General features: G+C 48.8%; 1 protein-coding gene across 2 annotated transcripts; it reads left to right on the top strand.

The window, feature by feature from the left end:
- Positions 1–1,361: 1,361 nt before the first annotated feature.
- YKT6 (YKT6 v-SNARE homolog) lies at positions 1,362–15,286 on the top strand. 2 transcript variants are annotated; one of them, XM_063606219.1, is made up of 8 exons: positions 1,362–2,264; positions 5,584–5,666; positions 7,401–7,501; positions 8,405–8,509; positions 9,149–9,214; positions 12,034–12,135; positions 12,565–12,615; positions 13,239–13,374. In XM_063606219.1, the coding sequence occupies exons 1-7, from the start codon at positions 2,161–2,163 to the stop codon at positions 12,577–12,579; spliced, it is 576 nt and encodes a 191-aa protein (XP_063462289.1). In that variant the 5' UTR covers positions 1,362–2,160; the 3' UTR covers positions 12,580–12,615; positions 13,239–13,374. The 2 variants fall into 2 exon arrangements, with proteins under 2 accessions (XP_063462289.1, XP_034819910.1); XM_034964019.3 differs by lacking the exon at positions 12,565–12,615 and having other exon boundaries at positions 13,239–15,286.
- Positions 15,287–17,665: the final 2,379 nt, after the last annotated feature.

Genomic DNA, 17,665 nt, shown 5'->3' on the forward strand with positions numbered 1-17,665 from the left:
CTACATATGGCTAGCCAGTTTTCCCAGCACCATTTATTAAATAGGGAATCCTTTCCCCATTGCTTGTTTTTGTCAGGTTTGTCAAAGATCAGATGCTTGTAGATATGCGGCATTATTTCTGAGGGCTCTGTTCTGTTCCGTTGCTCTATATCTCTGTTTTGGTACCAGTAGCATGCTGTTTTGGTTACTGTAGCCTTGTAGTATAGTTTGAAGTCAGGTAGTGTGATGCCTCCGGCTTTGTTCTTTTGGCTTAGGATTGACTTGGCAATGCGGGCTCTTTTTTGGTTCCATATGAACTTTAGTTTTTTCCAATTCTGTGAAGAAAGTCATTGGTAGCTTGATAAGGATGGCATTGAATCTATAAATTACCTTGGGCAGTATGGCCATTTTCACGATACTGATTCTTCCTACCCATGAGCATGGAATGTTCTTCCATTTGTTTGTATCCTCTTTTATTTCATTGAGCAGTCGTTTGTAGTTCTCCTTGAAGAGGTCCTTCACATCCCTTGTAAGTTGGATTCCTAGGTATTTTATTCTCTTTGAAGCAATTGTGAATGGGAGTTCACTCATGATTTGGCTCTCTGTTATTGGTGTATAAGACTGCTTGTGATTTTTGCACATTGATTTTGTATCCTGAGACTGCTGAAGTTGCTTATCAGCTTAAGGAGATTTTGGGCTGAGACGATGGGGTTTTCTAGATATACAATCATGTCATCTGCAAACAGGGACAATTTGACTTCCTCTTTTCTTAATTGAATACCCTTTATTTCCTTCTCCTACCTGATTGCCCTGGCCAGAACTTCCAACACTATGTTGAATAGGAGTGGTGAGAGAGGGCATCCCTGTCTTGTGCCAGTTTTCAAAGGGAATGCTTCCAGTTTTTGTCCATTCAGTATGATATTGGCCGTGGGTTTGTCATAGATAGCTCTTATTATTTTGAGATACGTCCCATCAATACCTAATTTATTGAGAGTTTTTAGCATGAAGGGTTGTTGAATTTTGTCAAAGGCCTTTTCTGCATCTATTGAGATAATCATGTGGTTTTTGTCTTTGGTTCTGTTTATATGCTGGATTACGTTTACTGATTTTCGTATGTTGAACCAGCCTTGCATCCCAGGGATGAAGCCCACTTGATCATGGTGGATAAGCTTTTTGATGTGTTGCTGGATTCGTTTTGCCAGTATTTTACTGAGGATTTTTGCTTCAATGTTCATCAAGGATATTGGTCTAAAATTCTTTTTTTGTTGTGTCTCTCTCTGCCACCCTTTGGTATCAGGATGATGCTGGCCTCATAAAATGAGTTAGGGAGGATTCCCTCTTTTTCTTTTGATTGGAATAGTTTCAGAAGGAATGGTACAAGCTCCTCCTAAAATGTGGCACATATACACCATGGAATACTATGCAGCCATAAAAAATGATGAGTTCATGTCCTTTGTAGGGACATGGATGAAGCTGGAAACCATCATTCTCAGCAAACTATCGTAAGGACAAAAAACCAAACACCGCATGTTCTCACTCGTAGGTGGGAATTGAACAATAAGAACACATGGACACAGGAAGGGGAACATCACACACCGGGGACTGTTGTGGGGTGGGGGGAGGGGGGAGGGATAGCATTAGGAGATATACTTAATGCTAAATGACGAGTTAATGGGTGCAGCACACCAACATGGCACATGTATACATATGTAACAAACCTGCACGTTGTGCACATGTACCCTAAAACTTAAAGTATAATAATAAAAAAAAAATGCTTACTTTAAAAAAAGAAAGAAAAGAAAAAAAAAAAAAAGAAGGGTTCAGGCCACTCTGGGAGGCCCAGCACCACCCAGCACAAGACAGTACGGTATCCCGCCGCGCGCCCGACTCCACCTGGCGAGCAGGGAGGGGCCAAGCTTACGCGAGGCGTGGCATCCCGCCCCTCGCTGCATTGTACTTCCGGGCTCACATTTCTGCATCCGGAGTATGAGAACCCTCAACCAGGCTGACCGGATCCGGAAGTGGATTGCGAGCCAGGAGGAGGAAGCCGGCGGTGGCCCCGTCAGCAGCCGGCTGCTGAGAGGCCGGTAGGCGGCGGCGGTCCCGAGGGGCGGCGGCCGCGCTGCTCCCTGAGAACGGGTCCCGCAGCTGGGCAGGCGGGCGGCCTGAGGGCGCGGAGCCATGAAGCTGTACAGCCTCAGCGTCCTCTACAAAGGCGAGGCCAAGGTGGTGCTGCTCAAAGCCGCATACGATGTGTCTTCCTTCAGCTTTTTCCAGAGATCCAGGTGAGCGGCACAGGCTGGTGGGCCGTGGCGGTCGGGCGGAGAGGACTGGGGTGGGGGTCCGAGTCGGAGTGGGCCTGGGGTCGGCGGAGGGATGAGAGGAGGGTCGAGGAGGCCAAGGGTAGGGGCAGGGCGGGGTGGCCGAGTGCCCGGGGTCTGAGAAGGCTGGTGTCCGAGTCAGAGGTGGGGAGGGCCCGGGGTCTGCTGTCCGGGCTTGGTCTCCTATAATGGAATCCGGCCGTGGACTCTACCTTTGAGGAACCAACATTAGCTCTTTAAGAGCTTATACCATTCTAGAATATAGTTCTCTACTCAGTGTTTTTCAAATTTCTGTCGTGTAAAAATTTTAAGGAGACTGTGAAGTAGTGCAGATTTCCAAGCTTCATGCCAAGATGTTCTGAATTAGTAGATTGAGGCCTCGGTATTTATATTTTAGACCAACACTTCCCACCCAGTGATTCTGACTCTAGGAGCTTGGGTGCCGCATCTTGAGAGCCATATTTTGATTTTCTTGCGGTGCTTCCCAACAATTCTGTATGAGAGATAGCGATATACTTTTTTTTGTTTGTTTTTAATGGGTGAAGTCACTGAGGTACCAAGAGGTTATATCACAACCAGCTAGAACTGAAAGCCAGGTTTAACGCTTTTTAGTTGGACACTAGTGGTACAAAAGGATTCCACACGGAAGATGCAAATGAAGCATGGGATCTGTAGGGCTTACAGGCTTTTACTTGTTTCTGGGGCGCTTTAATTGCTGGAACGTGTTAGAAGTAACACAGACACTTCCAGACCATTCGTGGGAGGGATTGGCGTGACTCAGGCACGAAAGAAGGAGGACCCTACATGGTCGGTATCTATGGTCATCTTGTCTCAAAATCTGATGGAATCTGCCGTTTGGATTCTGTTTTCCCTGCTTCAGTGCAGCTGGTTCTTGATGAGAGTTCTTTGCCAAGGACTTGCTCGATGTAAAAAAAAAAAAAAATGTTATTTTGTTGAAACTTTCTGCTTCTTTGAGTTCTTTTAAAAAAATATTTTTAATTGTGGTAAAATGGCACACAAAATTTATCTTCACTATCTTTAAGCGTGTAGTGAGTGCATTGATATGAAATAGATTGATAGTGTTGTGCAGCCATCACTGTCAATCGTCTCCAGAACTCCTTTTTATCAAATTCGTGTCTATTAAACACATTCCCTTCTCCTCCAGCCCATGGCAACTGCCATTCTAATTTGTCTCTGTGATTTTGACTTTTCTGGCGACCTTAGATAAATGGAATCATATAGTTTTTGTGTGTCTGGCTTATTTCATGTAGCATAATGTCCTCAAGGCTCATGCATCTTGTTGCATATATCAGAATTTCTTTCCTTTTTAAGGCTGAATAATCCATTGTATTATTCACCACATTTTGCTTATCTGTTCATCTGTCAGTGGACACCTGGGTTGCTTCCACATTTCAGCCATTGTGAATGATACTGCTATGAACATGGATGTACAAATATCTCTTCAAGACCCTGCTCGCATTTTTTTGGTATTTACCCAGAAGCGGAATTGCTGCATTATCTTTTAGCTCCTTCTTGGGGTTCTTGGTCTTTGCAGTCTTTACCATGGCCTACATTCACTGCTCTGTGTTGTTGCTTTTCTCAGATGGAACTTTTGGTGCCAACTTGGCTCTGATTCTTTTTCCTTTTTCCTTCCCATTAGTACTTAAGATTCTCAGAGATTTCACTTGTAGAACTTATACCTCACCTGCTTGGGATGCCCACAGTAGTTTCCAATGACTAACAGCTGCAACACTAAAGGGACATCTCTACTAATATGTCTTAAAACAACACATGTCCCAGCTGATTTATTTATTTATTTATTTTATTTTAGATGGAGTCTTGCTCTGTCACCCAGGCTGGAGTGCAGTGGCACAGTGTCAGCTCACTGCAACCTCCGCCTCCTGGGTTCAAGCGATTCTCCTGCCTCAGCCTCCCAAGTAGCTGGGATTACAGGCGCGCACCACCACACCCAGCTAATTTTTGTATTTTTAGTAGAGATGGGGTTTTACCATGTTAGCCAGGCTGGTCTCGAACTCCTGAGCTCAAGTGATCCGCCTGCCTTGGCCTCCCAAAGTGCTAGGATTACAGGCTTGAGCCACCACGTCTGGCCTGAGCTTGTTTTCTTATAAGACCGCTTTACTTACGTCCTTTGTGCCCTATAATTACCCGATTCCAAAGTTGAAAAAGTAGTTTCCCAGCTTTTTTGGCCTTTGTATACATGGTGTCACAATGCAGTTCTTCCTTTGTCTCTTTATAGCCGTGTCTCAAATGCTGTCTCTAGGTTTACTGCAAAGCCTTCCTTGTTTGAGGTCTTCTTTTCTGAGGGGTTATTTTGATCACTTCAGTCCCTCAAGATATTAACAAGTAATACTGTGTGTGCAGGCATTGTTCCAAGTGCTTTACACGTATTACCTCGTTTAACTGTTGCACAAATCTTGATTTTTTTAATGTGGAGGCACAGCACACAGGCCCGGAGTCAGGCCTTCAGTTACCCATATGGCTCTGCTGGAGCCTGCTGCAGACTCCCATTTGAGCACCCTGCTCTGATGGCCCTGGTTGCCCTTTATATCACATCCTCAGTTGGAGGCTCCTTGTCAGCACCTCTTCCTCTGGCTGTACCATCTCCTGTGACTGTTCTGTTCTGGATAGATCTCTCTGTTGAGCCCATGATGGACCTTCTCCCTTTCACCCTTTGTATGAGCCATTTCCCACTTCTTTGTCTTGGATGAGCAGTTTTCCTTTTATTCCATCCAGAGTGTCTTGCGCTCGTTCTGTGGACGAGCCCCAGCAGACCTGAGCCAGCACTCACTATGGGTGTATGTGGCATTGCGAGGGTCTGTCATGTGGACACAGCCATAAATGGTTGTGCATTTCTGCCTGACAGTTTTTGCACACTATTCTTCTAGTGCAGTTCTTATAAATGTCCTGCTTCTTGGAAGTTATTGGGACCCTGAGAGCAGGACCTGCCTCTTGTTTTTCCATTGCATTCCAAATTATGCATTCACCAAAATGTAAAATTGACTGTATCCTGTGGAAAAACCCCCAGAAAATTCACCTGTTTTGGTGAGCTAGGTAGCAAACAGATGGAGCTTTCATGGTGATGATAATTCATAATTATCAGTATTTGTGCTCATTTATAGAGTGTTTGTTACTAGGGATGGGAGGGAAAGGAATGAAACCAAGAAGCAATGTCTACTTAATGTATAAGCCCAGAGGTCACTTTCCACTGTGTTGGGGACAAGGTGATAAGAAGTAGGCAATAAATACATTTTGTGTTTCTTAGCGTTCAGGAATTCATGACCTTCACGAGTCAACTGATTGTGGAGCGCTCATCGAAAGGCACTAGAGCTTCTGTCAAAGAACAAGGTAAGAAGACCCTCCAACTTCTGTGCGTGTGCTGGCCTGGCTGCCATGCCTCACCTCACATAGCACCCAGCTTTCTCCTTTCTACTGGGACCCTACTCCTCCTCTAGCTTGTTGTCTCTTTCCCACCTCTTCCTTTTCCTACTTATGCAGAATTCTGTGCCCGCTGTTGAAGTCTGAGCTTCCCAGATAAAATTGCCCTCAAACTTAGACTCATTTAAGATTAGGGTCTGACTCTTTTGGAGCAGTAAGCAGCCTTCATATCGTATTCTTCCCTATCCTCTTCAGAGTTGCAGACCCCTCAAAAAAGGATTTCCAGCTAGCACTGTTGAGGTACTATATGCATTCTGTGCATCGTAGATTTTTTGAGCAGGAATCTGAAAAAACTATTTTTTCTTTCTGATAATTCAGATTTAGGCATTTATTTAGATGTGTATGTTATACAGACAGATCAGGAAAGAGTTACATGAGTTTCATCAGGTAGGGACAAAGATCATCTCACACTTATGCTAACCTCAAGTCACGTGACATAGAGTTACTGAATTGATGATATAAATGTCAGTTATGATACAGGCAGGATTGACTATATACACTTTATGTGGGATCTCTGTGCTATTAACATCATAGAAGTGAAATCGCATCACAAATATTTCAGTGTTCTTGCTCTGTTCTTCAAACTGTGCCTGCCCTTCCCACGTTTATTACTTAAAGACAATTCCCCCACTGACCAGGTTCTCAGTTTCTTTGGAGGGTATGCACTTTGACCCCATGTTTGAATCTTAATTGGGGATGGTATACAAAATCTGGAGAGCATTGGTGACAACCCCCTGTCCTCTTCCTCCTCCTCATTCTTGTTCTCATTTATCTCTGCTCTTTTCTGATTTCAGGGGCTCACCATCATTCCCTCCTCTTTTATTTGTTTTTCTGTTGTTTAGCATTGGAATCTTCTGGGTCAGATCCTTAAGGACAAGAAGGTTCTTATTTGTAAGCTGTAATCCTTACATTTCTCTTTCCTTGGGGATATGGTTAGCTGTATCAACTCTGAATCCTTTCAAAGTGATGGAAATGAACAATCCTGTGGATTGTGAATATTTTGCGGAAGACCTGTACAACTGTACCTTTCAATCATATGAGGATTTTAGCACAGTGCTCTGGAGGCCTTAGCTGGCAGTAGCTAATCTTTTTCTAGACTAACCCCCCTACTCCCAGTCACCCACCAGAGTGGAGCAAACCCAGCAGGTTGCTATAATATGGAAGACTGAGGCCCTGGGGGGTAATTTCCTGTCTTTTGGCTGCTCTGAAAAGATTTTTTAAGAAAGCAGAGGCCTCTTGGCTTGTCCAGGGTTCCCTAAGTTTGGGAGCAGCACAGAGCCCCAAGGGCTCCAGATCCCTAAGATATAGCTTGGCCTGACCCGAGCTTAAGGAATACACTTGGAAATGCTCCTGGGGCCATGTTGTCTAGGGTGTGTTTTCTGCACCACTGGCTGTTTCTTTAAGCCCTGGCTTTGCATACTGGGCCTCTGGGTATTTACTGGTCCTAAAGCAGGCGTTGGGCCAAGCTCCTGTGTGTGGCCCACTGGGCTGTGCTGCTAAGCCTCTCCACAAGACTTGCCCAGAGCTACTGAGCTTCCGAGTGGCTTCATTTGGCCTAACATTGGATGCTTTGATTTGGGGGGATTAAAAGAAGTCTGAAGCCCTCATGTCAGCATCCATGTGTCTGATCTCTTGTCTCCTTAGACTATCTGTGCCATGTCTACGTCCGGAATGATAGTCTTGCAGGTGTGGTCATTGCTGACAATGAATACCCATCCCGGGTGGCCTTTACCTTGCTGGAGAAGGTGAGTTTTTGATTTGCCTCTACTGGACTTGGATGATGAATGGGCACATTTATGGACTGGGACAGGGGTTGATGGCAGTCCCTGAGACATAAGGGATGAAATGATGTGTCCAAAGTCAACACATTTTTCAGCCCCCTTCCCTGCAACCCAAGAGACAATTTGGCATCCCTGTATGGGTTTCCTCCCCGGTGCTGTCCCTCATGTGAGCTGGGTCTAAGGCCACTGAGTCATAGCATCTATTCTCTGGGATGGGACCCTCGGAGACAGCTGTGCCTTGTGTTCTCGCCCCCTGTGCTTCTGCTCAAGGAGTCTCCCTCTTGAATGCCTTCACTCTCCCCATTGCCTCCTGCAGTTGCTGCATCCCTCTACCTTGATGTCAGTCAGTTGCACCACAGAGCTTAGCACCTAAGCATTCTTTAAATTTTTTTGCGTACGGTGCTAATTACTAATATTAACTCTTTGAAGTCAGAGGCTTCATCTTATACCCCAGAGCACCAAAATACCTCCAAACACATGGAATCTGGTGGTTTCTTAAATCCAGGGGACCTAATTCTCTTTTTTAAAAAATTGCTTTGGAAAATTAGAGGACCAGTGCCCTTTTTTTCTGGAAATCTGTAGTTTAAAATTCAAATACCTTTATTACTCCCCAAGTGAGGTTCATCTCGGGCTGGGCATACTTTTGATTCTCAGAATATTTAGGATATGTTTTAATGATAAAAATTTGGAAAGAACTTTAGCCTAGATTTTCTCTGTTGCCATTATATGTCCCCCTCATTCCTCCTTCCTGGGCTGTGAAGGCCAAGGAGCCTCATTCAGGGTGAGGTGCTCAGGGGTGAAGCCCTGTCATTGAGACCACTGGTGAGTGCACAGTGGGAGGCTTGTTGAGTCTCCTTTGTCTTGCAGGTACTAGATGAATTCTCCAAGCAAGTCGACAGGATAGACTGGCCAGTAGGATCCCCTGCTACAATCCATTACCCAGCCCTGGATGGTCACCTCAGTAGATACCAGGTAGGGTTAAAGGAAGCTTCAGCAGACACCATGTGGCCCAGAATCCATGTGAAACTGAAAAAGCCAACTGCCCTGATAGTTCTGGTCTAATTACTTCTGACAGCTTCTGATGCTGGTGTCCTCTCTCAAGCCTTCTGTTTGGAAAACAGAATCTACGTTCAGACCGGGGAACCCAAGCTCTAGGCAGGCTTTGGGTTTCTGTTATGTGTTAAACAGGCTGTGGGTTTTTTTTTTTGTTTTTTGTGTTTTTTGAGTTGGAGTCTCACTCTGTTTCCCAGGCTGGAGTGCAGTGGCGCAATCTCGGCTCACTCAACCTGCACCTCCTGGGTTCAAGCGATTCTCCTGCCTCAGCCTCCCGAGTAGCTGGGATTACAGGCATGTGCCACCACGCCTGGCTAATTTTTGTATTTTTAGTAGAGACGGTTTCACCATGTTGGTCAGGCTGGTCTCGAACTCTTGATCTCTGGTGATCCACCCGCCTCAGCCTCCCAAAATGCTGGGATTACAGGCGTGAGCCACTGTGCCCGGCCCAGGCTGTGGTTTTTAACCTGTGAAAGTTTGTCCAGCTTCCTCAGTTTTAGGTTTTGTTTGCAGGTAGCCACTCCAGTCCTGACTTTATTATTTTTCACTCTTTCCTAGAACCCACGAGAAGCTGATCCCATGACTAAAGTGCAGGCCGAACTAGATGAGACCAAAATCATTCTGGTAAGCAGGAAGATGGAGAGCAAGCCCAAGAACTGAGGCGGGGGTGTGATTTCCACTGGCCAGGCATGCACAGATCCATCCTCGTTTTAATATAACAGTAACCATGGCACTCTCCAGCAAGTGGGATTGCCCACCCCTTCCCCCACCCCGGGCATCAGACTGTCTTTCCTATACCCTTGTCTTGGTTAATGGCACCCATTGTTTCTAGGGGACCAAGCTGGGAACCAGTGGAACCCTCAAGTCTCCCTTCCTCATGGCTACTGCCTGTCTGACCATTTACTGGGTTCCTAGGGTTTGGCTTCTGAAGACCTGGATTCCCACCCTGGTGCCTTTGTTAGGGTTTCGGGTGCCTCCACACCCCACAGGTGCCTCCCCTCGCAGCGTTTGCATTGAAGGTGAACAGATTGAAGCACAGTGCACTGACCACAGGGCAGCTTCTGGAATATGGGCCCAGGGTTGTCACATAGGCCCCTTTGAAAAGAGCCAGAACCCTGCATTTTGAGCTGAAATCTCCTGATTTGTAACTGCTGCTTCAACTCTTTTTTTAAAATTTTTGCATACAAGTGGAATGTAAGCAGCCATCTGTTTTTCTCAGGTTTTTCTCTTACAGCCTTTGCCTCTAAGTGGTCCCCTTGCTTCCTGCTCACCTCCAGTCTGTCCACCAGAGAGTAGTCATTGATCTGCACAACTTAGAACCCTTCAGCAGCTCTCAGATCCGCCCCAGGATAAAGTGCAAACTAACTCACAGTCTCCTGACTGGGCCCTGTTCTCTCTTATACCCTTTCTTGCCCAGCTCACACACAGGTGCCTGAAGGTTGGGCCTTTCTGATCAGATGTCACAGTTTTGTCACTGCTTGTTTACATGTCTCCCTGACCAGCGTATGAGCAATGGGACATCTTTCCATCCTGCTCATGATACAGTGCCTAGTTTATACCATGCTCAGCAGTTGATAGATACCTGGAGTGGATTGAAACCCACATACAAAGCTTTACCATTTACACAGGCATAGCTTTAGTGTGTACATCAGCGTCTCCTGGGGTTGGAGTTGTTGGCCTGCGATGGAGCCTGGGAACCTGCATTTTATAAAAAGCATCCCAGGGGCTTCAAACACAGGTGTGCCGACTGCACTCCAAATAACGTGGCTTTGGAATGAACGATAGATGTGAAAGTCTCATGGTATCTGTGTCTTTTGAAACCATGTGAGCTTTCTTACCACCTAGGTGGCATTTCTCCATTTTCTCCTCAAGCCATCTCTTCTTTCTGTTGCTCAAGTCCTAGTCTGAGTACCATGACACCTGGGACACCCGCTGTTTCTCCTCTCCCCACGGTGGGGAGTGGATGAGTCCTATTCACCCAGCCTCATCTAGCCGCAGTTGTAAAATCTAGATGATTGGTGTGCATATCTGAATCAGTTAACTTTCTGTGTTAAAAATTTGAGTCGCTCAGCTGTGTGTAGGGATGAAGGACATTCTTGCTGGCTCCTTGTTCTATGGCGCTTCATGTGTGCATCTAGCTGCTGCAGCAGTGGCCATCTGAGGAGAGAAGCGAGCTGCTGCTTCCTGAGGGCCCTGGCAGCAGAGCTGCTGGCTCTTGTGAGGTCTCCATCTCTAGACCCCTTCCCATGGGGTCAGTGTTGTCATTTCCTAAGTCAGAGTTTGTAGTGATGACATTTAGGACATAGCCCATTTAGAAGGCAGGACATGTTCTGTCATAGTGCTGTCTGGTATATATTTGGGGCATGTGTGTAACTTAGAATTTTCTAGGAGCCATATTTTAAAATGATAAAAGGAAAATAGGTAGAATTTAATTTAATTATATATTTTACTTAACGCAGTATATCCAAATACAATTTTTCCAACATGTAATCGGTATAAAACTTGTTTTTTTTTCAGTATAAAACTTACTAATGAAGCATGTGTGAGTTTGCATCTGAAATCTGGTGTGTCTGTACTCAGAGCGCTGCTCAGTTTGGACTTGCCTCACATCAAGTGCTCAATAGCCATTTCCCACCGCCTTTGTTTCCTGTGGCTGCTGTCAACAGAAACCCTCAAATATTTGCTTTTAACAAATAGCCCTGTGGGCCTGGCTGGTGTCTTTTGGGGCTCTGAGTGTCTGTCCCAGGCCTCTCTCCAGCCTCTGGTGGCTGCTGGCCATCCTTGGCATTCCTTGGATTAGAGGTGCATCACTTCAGGCTCTGCCTCTGCCGTCACGTGACCTTCTGTGTGTGTGTTTCCGTTTCTTACCAGGACATCAGTCATGGAATTAGATGCCACCCTAATCCAGTATTACCTCTTCCTAACTAGTTACATCTGCCAAGACCCTATTTCTAAATATGGTCACATTCAGAGATTCTGGGGATGTTAATTTCTGGGATGCGGTTGGGGTTGGGGGGTGCGGTGTGGGTCACTCTCCAACCCAGTACAATCATATAGTGCCCAGCTACTCTTTTTTCCAAAGCTCCGTGCACACGCACATGTGCGTGCACACACACACACAAATGTATATATAAATGTGTGTGTATATATATATATGAGTTTTCCTGGAGTGCTGGTTATCTAAGCCTGTGCTGGGGACAGCTTTTTGGGAAGTCTGCTACATCCCAGTTAGATCTTCTAGATTTCACGGGAATGTCACCAGGTTCTGTTCCATCCACTTGGACAGTAACTATTCTTGGACCGAGTCTCGACACCTAGAGGTGAAGTTTGTGTGTGTTGGAGAGGAACCCAGGTAAGGCACTTTCCCCCATGACTGAAATATGAGGGGCTCATGTCAGGGCACGTACTGAACAGAGCTGGATTCTCTTTTCTTTTTTGTCCAGCACAACACCATGGAGTCTCTGTTAGAGCGAGGTGAGAAGCTAGATGACTTGGTGTCCAAATCCGAGGTGCTGGGAACACAGTCTAAAGCCTTCTATAAAACTGTGAGTACCCAGCACCTGCTGCCTCCTGGGTGTTCTCTCTAGAGAGCAGTCGCAGCTTGCTGCTTCTGGCACTCTCCACTATGAACGGGTCTTTCTTAGACTGTTGAATCATGGTGGATGATTCCTTGTGCGGCAAGAGCCTAAGGTGAGCGCCTCAGGCCCAGGTGGTTGGAGGCAGTTCACTTGGGCGCCGTTGGAGTCGATGCGGGCCGAGGCCTTGTTCCACTCCTGCCTCTGCTCTGCCCTCTGCTGCTCTGGCTGATTTCTGAACTCCTACTCCCAGTCCAGGAAGGCTGGTTCAAGTTCTGGTCACCAGAGATTTACTGTTGAATCTTATTCCTCTTTCTGCTGAGTAGACATAAGTCTTTAAGATGCAAGCAATTCAGCCTTCCTGAAGAGGTTCTTAAGCTTTTAATTTCCCTTTGACAGAAAATATTTAATTGACAAGGATGGGTGCTGCTGACTGCTGCTTTCTCTCAGGTCAGTGCTCATGTCTTCCTATGTGGAGATGGCACTGTTGGCCCATGGTTGGACAGTCATAGGGACAAATTTACTTGGTCTGTCCACACACATTTGCTTTCATGTGCACATTGGAGGGAGATGGCTAGGTGGGATTAGGAAGATAGTCTGTAACCAGAAAGCAAGAGAGAAGGTGGCAACAGTGGTCCCCACAAACCACATCCCAAGTGGGAACCACATCTGTTGTCCTCAGGACCATCTTCTAGGAAGAAACACCACCGTGGTGGTCAGACAGCATTGTTTGAAGACAAGAGTGGGGCAATCCCATTTGTATTATTGGTCCTTTGTTTGTACCTGGCCTAACTGTAGGAATTGTACTCACTCTTTGATAGCATTAATGGGGTGTGAGAAAAGAAAGGAAAAAGGATCCCAGACTAGTTTTGGAAGCCGGGGCCCGCCTTGTGCTTGGTGATGGGAATTGCTTGTGGACAGCTTCCCTCAAGGCCTCCACCCCCACCCTGTTCTAGTGCTAGTTTCTCTGCCTGGCTGTGTCCTGTGGAGCTCCCTCTGCCACGCCTGCCAGGACTGGGGCTTCCCTGACTTCGTCAGTCCTCCTTCTCAGCTCCTTTTTGTTTTTTTCCAAGGCCCGGAAACAAAACTCATGCTGTGCCATCATGTGATGCAGCCTGCCAGAGGCCCAATGCTGGAATGGCACCATCATTCACATCAGAACTGCAGCCCCTGGAAAAGAAGAGACAGCCATAGACGAGGAGCCAGAGTGGGGGCAGACTGGCCATTTTTATTTTGAAGTTCCTGGGAGAAATGGATGGTGGAAGGGTGGCGAATGTTCAAATTCATATGTGTGGTAGTGATTCTTGGAAAGAATTTGAGGTCCCCAAAGGTGTATTTTTGGGCAAATGAAACCATAAATTCCGACTGGCTTCTGTAGATGCCAAAGGGCTCTTTTTCAGCTAACCCTGGGAAGGCTCTGTGGGAGGGAGGTCGGAGCCAGCTGTTTCTCGATCTTTGGTGTATCTTTGGATCTTATTTGTACATTAATGATATTAACACTCCAGTGGGGGGTGGGGAGTCCCTGATGCTAGGGCTGGGGTGGGTGGAGTTTGAAGACTCTTGGGAAAGCCTCTCCTGGGGCCACTGTTGGGGGTGGGAGTGAGCCCACCACAGAGGCCACAGGCAGGCCCCCACTTCAGGCCCAAGGCCTGGGGCGGGGGGAACAGTCACTGGGTCTCAGATTCTGAGACTGTTGTTTAGCTTACCTTTCTGCTAGGATTGGCTTCCCGCAGAGGGCAGGGCCCATCCTAAGCAGCTTCCAAGTCCCACAAAGGTGGCTTGTGGGAGGATTTGGAAGGAGCTGCATTGTGGGCGGGGAGTGTGTGGGTTGAGTTCGTACTAGCAAGTAGACTAGGAACTGAGCCCAGGAAAGGGGGATGTTTTCCTGGTGTTTGGATGGTCAGCTGGGAGTGTCCATCATCAGGGGAAGATCAAACACAGGTGCACTCAGCTGCCCAGGGCCTCTGGGACACTTGCCTTGACTTGCAACTTGCCTTGAACATCACGATCAAAGCAGCAGGTGCTGTGGTCTCTCAAAACTGATTTTTATTTGACTCTCTGGCTCCAAGACTGCCTTGAACCGCCTGAGGCCTATGCATCTGAACAAGTGGGTCTCTCCCTTGAGCACCAGGAGTGGGTGCCAGCCGGCCCTGAGGATTCCCAGCACCCCACCTATGGTCTTGCCAGCATAGGCTTGCTAGTTCCTTCTTGGTCAGAGGTAGCTGCAGAGGGGGGAGGCCAAGGGTTTGGTCTAAGCTGTGCCCTGCCACCTGGCAGGAGGCCCACTCACTGCCCAAGTCATGGCAACAGGCTGGAGCAGCCCAGGAGATGGGCCTAAAATGTTCTGGATCCCTTGGGTCCTAGTGTTATGTTCCAGTCTGCCCACCTGTGCTCAGGATGCATCCCTGGGATCCAGCACCCATGGAAGCTTCTGCTGGGATGGTGTCATCTGTGGGTTTTGAACCAGTGTGGTATGGTCCTTGGGAGCTCTGCTCTGAGCTTGCCACACTGCTGAGAGCACCCACTGTCCTGACCAGAGTCTCAGTGGTCCTGACCCCCAATGTGGGCAGGGGCTGGGCAGGAGGGTGGGGTCTGCTGTGGGTTCAGAGGACCCCACCTCCTGGCTGGTTTACCTGCTGCTGCCCATTTTCTCTGGGTAATGCTGGCCAGAGGACTTTAGCCTACCCCTGAAGAGCCTGTCCATGTCATTTTCCTACTGCCATAGACACCCTAAGCCCAGGGCCCCTTGAGGCCCAGACTCAGCCTGCCCACTGGTGCCGGAGACGGAGTGGAGTGGGCCTGGATCCGAGGGATGCTACCTCTCCCTTTCCCACTTGAGGACCCTGGGGAGAGATGGGGGCGGGGAAAATGGAGGTATGAATTTGGGGTAAGAGGAAGTGAGATCTCCGCTTGCAGGTCAGCCCCTGCCTTGCAGGGCGGGCTGGCTTGACTCAGGCCCTGTGAGATAGAGGGCCCAGCCCGGCCCCACCCACAGATCCCCTGCTCCTGTTGTGTTCTGTTGTAAATCATTTGGCGAGACTGTATTTTAGTAACTGCTGCCTAACTTCCCTGTGTTCTATTTGAGAGGCGCCTGTCTGGATAAAGTTGTCTTGAAATTTCACAGTGGTCCTGTGCTTTCTTTGTGCTTCAGGGGAATCCTTTCTTCACCAAGCCCTTCCCCCGGGGGAGAGAGTGGCCTCATGCTGTGTGCCTGTGGGCCTGCCGCATGCAAGGGTCCAAGTTATCCTGACCAGCTCCTATCCAGGAGAGGTAGCTGCAGGCCTGAGTCCTTCACCTCCTTTCTATAGACCTTGCTAGCAGGAACTGTATTTTCTTTTTTGCTGTTAACCAGGTGAGGGAGCCCTGGAGTAGAAGAAGCCCTGTCATTGCTGAATCCTGTTGCCTGGTCTTAGCTGCAGCCAGGAGACCCACCCTAGGAAAGCTGCCTCATAGCTGCAGAGCCATGGGACAGGAGGCCCCATCCCCATCCTGATCCCGCTGTAGGCTTCCTGTCCCTCACCGCTGACCCCAGGGTCAATCTGAGACCGCCTGGCATCCCACCAAGCACAGGTGGCAACTTTTCAGGAGCAGAGGGGGCTCCACAGGGTATCTGGAAGCTTCCTGGTTCCTGGAGGAGCCAAAGCTGACCCCTGCTTTGGTTGGGAGGTGAACCAGGGGTAAGTCAAATTCAAGTCTCACATCTGGTTTTGAGTTCAGGGAACCCTCTGAAGCCTCTGTAGCCTCCCAGGGAGGCGGGCCCAAGGCTGCTTTCAGCCTGTACTTGTGATCCTGGAAGGCAGAGACCTCTCTGACTGGCCCAGCAAGCAGCCTTGGGCAGTGCTCAGCTTTTCCTGTTCTGAGGACCTGCCAGACCTGGGTTGGGGTGGGATGGGGTAACCCTTAGGGTCATGTGGCCCAGGGAGCTTTGTTCAGAGGGTGCTATTTAAAAGTGATGAATGGGCCGGGTGCAGTGGCTCATGCCTGTAATCCCAGCACTTTGGGAGGCTGAGGTAGGCAGATCATTTGAGGTCGGGAGTTCGAGACCAGCCTGACCAACATGGTGAAACCCCATGTCTACTAAAATACAAAAGTTAGCTGGGCATGGTGGCGGGCACCTGTAATCTCAGCTACTCGGGAGGCTGAGGCAGGAGAATCACTTGAACCCAGGAGGGAGAAGTTGCAGTGAGCCAAGATCGCGCCACTGCACTCCAGCCTGGGTGACAGAGTGAGGCTCCCTCTCAAAAATATATAAAAATAAAAGTGATGAATGAAATGCCCATCGGTGGTGTCCTTTTTGCCTGTAGCGCTTGGCCCAGTACAGGGTGGCTTAGCCCTGTGTGCTGTGCCCTAATACCTCATCAGAGTTGCTGCCCTGATGGCATCTGCAGAAGGGCCTCAGGAATAATGCATGTGAGGGCGCACGATCCGCAGTGCCTGCAGCCTTCCTGGGGGAGGCCTGGCCTGGAAAGCCTCCTCCGATTACAGCTGATAGGCAAGTGGAGCCCTAGATACCATGCTGGGGACAGACACTGCAGCACTCGTGGGCACTGGCCTAGATTCTTTGCACCTGGCTCTTGGGATCTGCCACCTGCCCACCCACACACCTGAGAGCACCTGTCCAGGTGCAGACCATGGGGAGCAAGAAGCTGATATCCAGGGCCACTCTGCCGCGTGAAGGTGCTCAGGGTGGAGGAGGAGACTGAGGGCTTTAGCCAGTTCTGGGGGATCCTTCAGGCTCCCTGCCCATAGTGGATAGGACTGAGAGTGTGTAGGGGCACTCGTCTTGTCAGAAGTTACTTGGACCCAAAATGCAGGTGTGTTTAGTGTCTGGGACTGTTTTGAAGCCCATCCTTCTGTTTAGGAAAGTGCCGTGGCACTGCCTGGGACACAGGTGTGGAGGGGAGCCAAGGGCAAGGCCACACTCTGAGCAGGTTGCCATGGAGACATGAGGGTGCATCAGGGGGCCCAGCGGGGGCCACGAGGGTGCATCGGGGAGTGAGGAGGGCATTGAGGCTGAGAAGGGCCAGCATAGCACAGGCAGGTGCAGTTGCTTTCCCAGGCTGGGCCTGAGCGTGTGCCCCATGGGGCCAGGCAGCATAGGTGGTGGGTGGAGCCTGAGGACAGGAGAAACTTGGCAGGGGGTTACTCCTTACTCCAACCTAAGAGTTTGCGCTTAGCTTGGGCTGGAGATGCAGAGGGAAGGCCTCGGGGTGCCTGTCTCCTTCACACCCAGGAGGAAGTCCCCAAGCCTGGCCTGGCCCACAGGCCTGTAGCACCTGGCCAGTCTGGCCTGGTATCTGGCTTCCCTGTCTCCATTCCAGCTCTCTGTCCTGGATTCTGGGCTGGTTGTGTGGCCTCTGCTGGAGCCTCCTGGCCCCCATGGTGGCTGCCTACTGTATCACCTTGCGCCTTGCCTATGTCTGGTGCCCGAGGCTGATGTCCACACAGGCCTGCGTGCCATCTGTCTGCATAATCCACTGGGGTGGAGCCCGGCTCTGTG

Source organism: Pan paniscus, chromosome 6, assembly GCF_029289425.2.
Source record: "Pan paniscus chromosome 6, NHGRI_mPanPan1-v2.0_pri, whole genome shotgun sequence".
Lineage (NCBI taxonomy): Eukaryota > Metazoa > Chordata > Mammalia > Primates > Hominidae > Pan > Pan paniscus.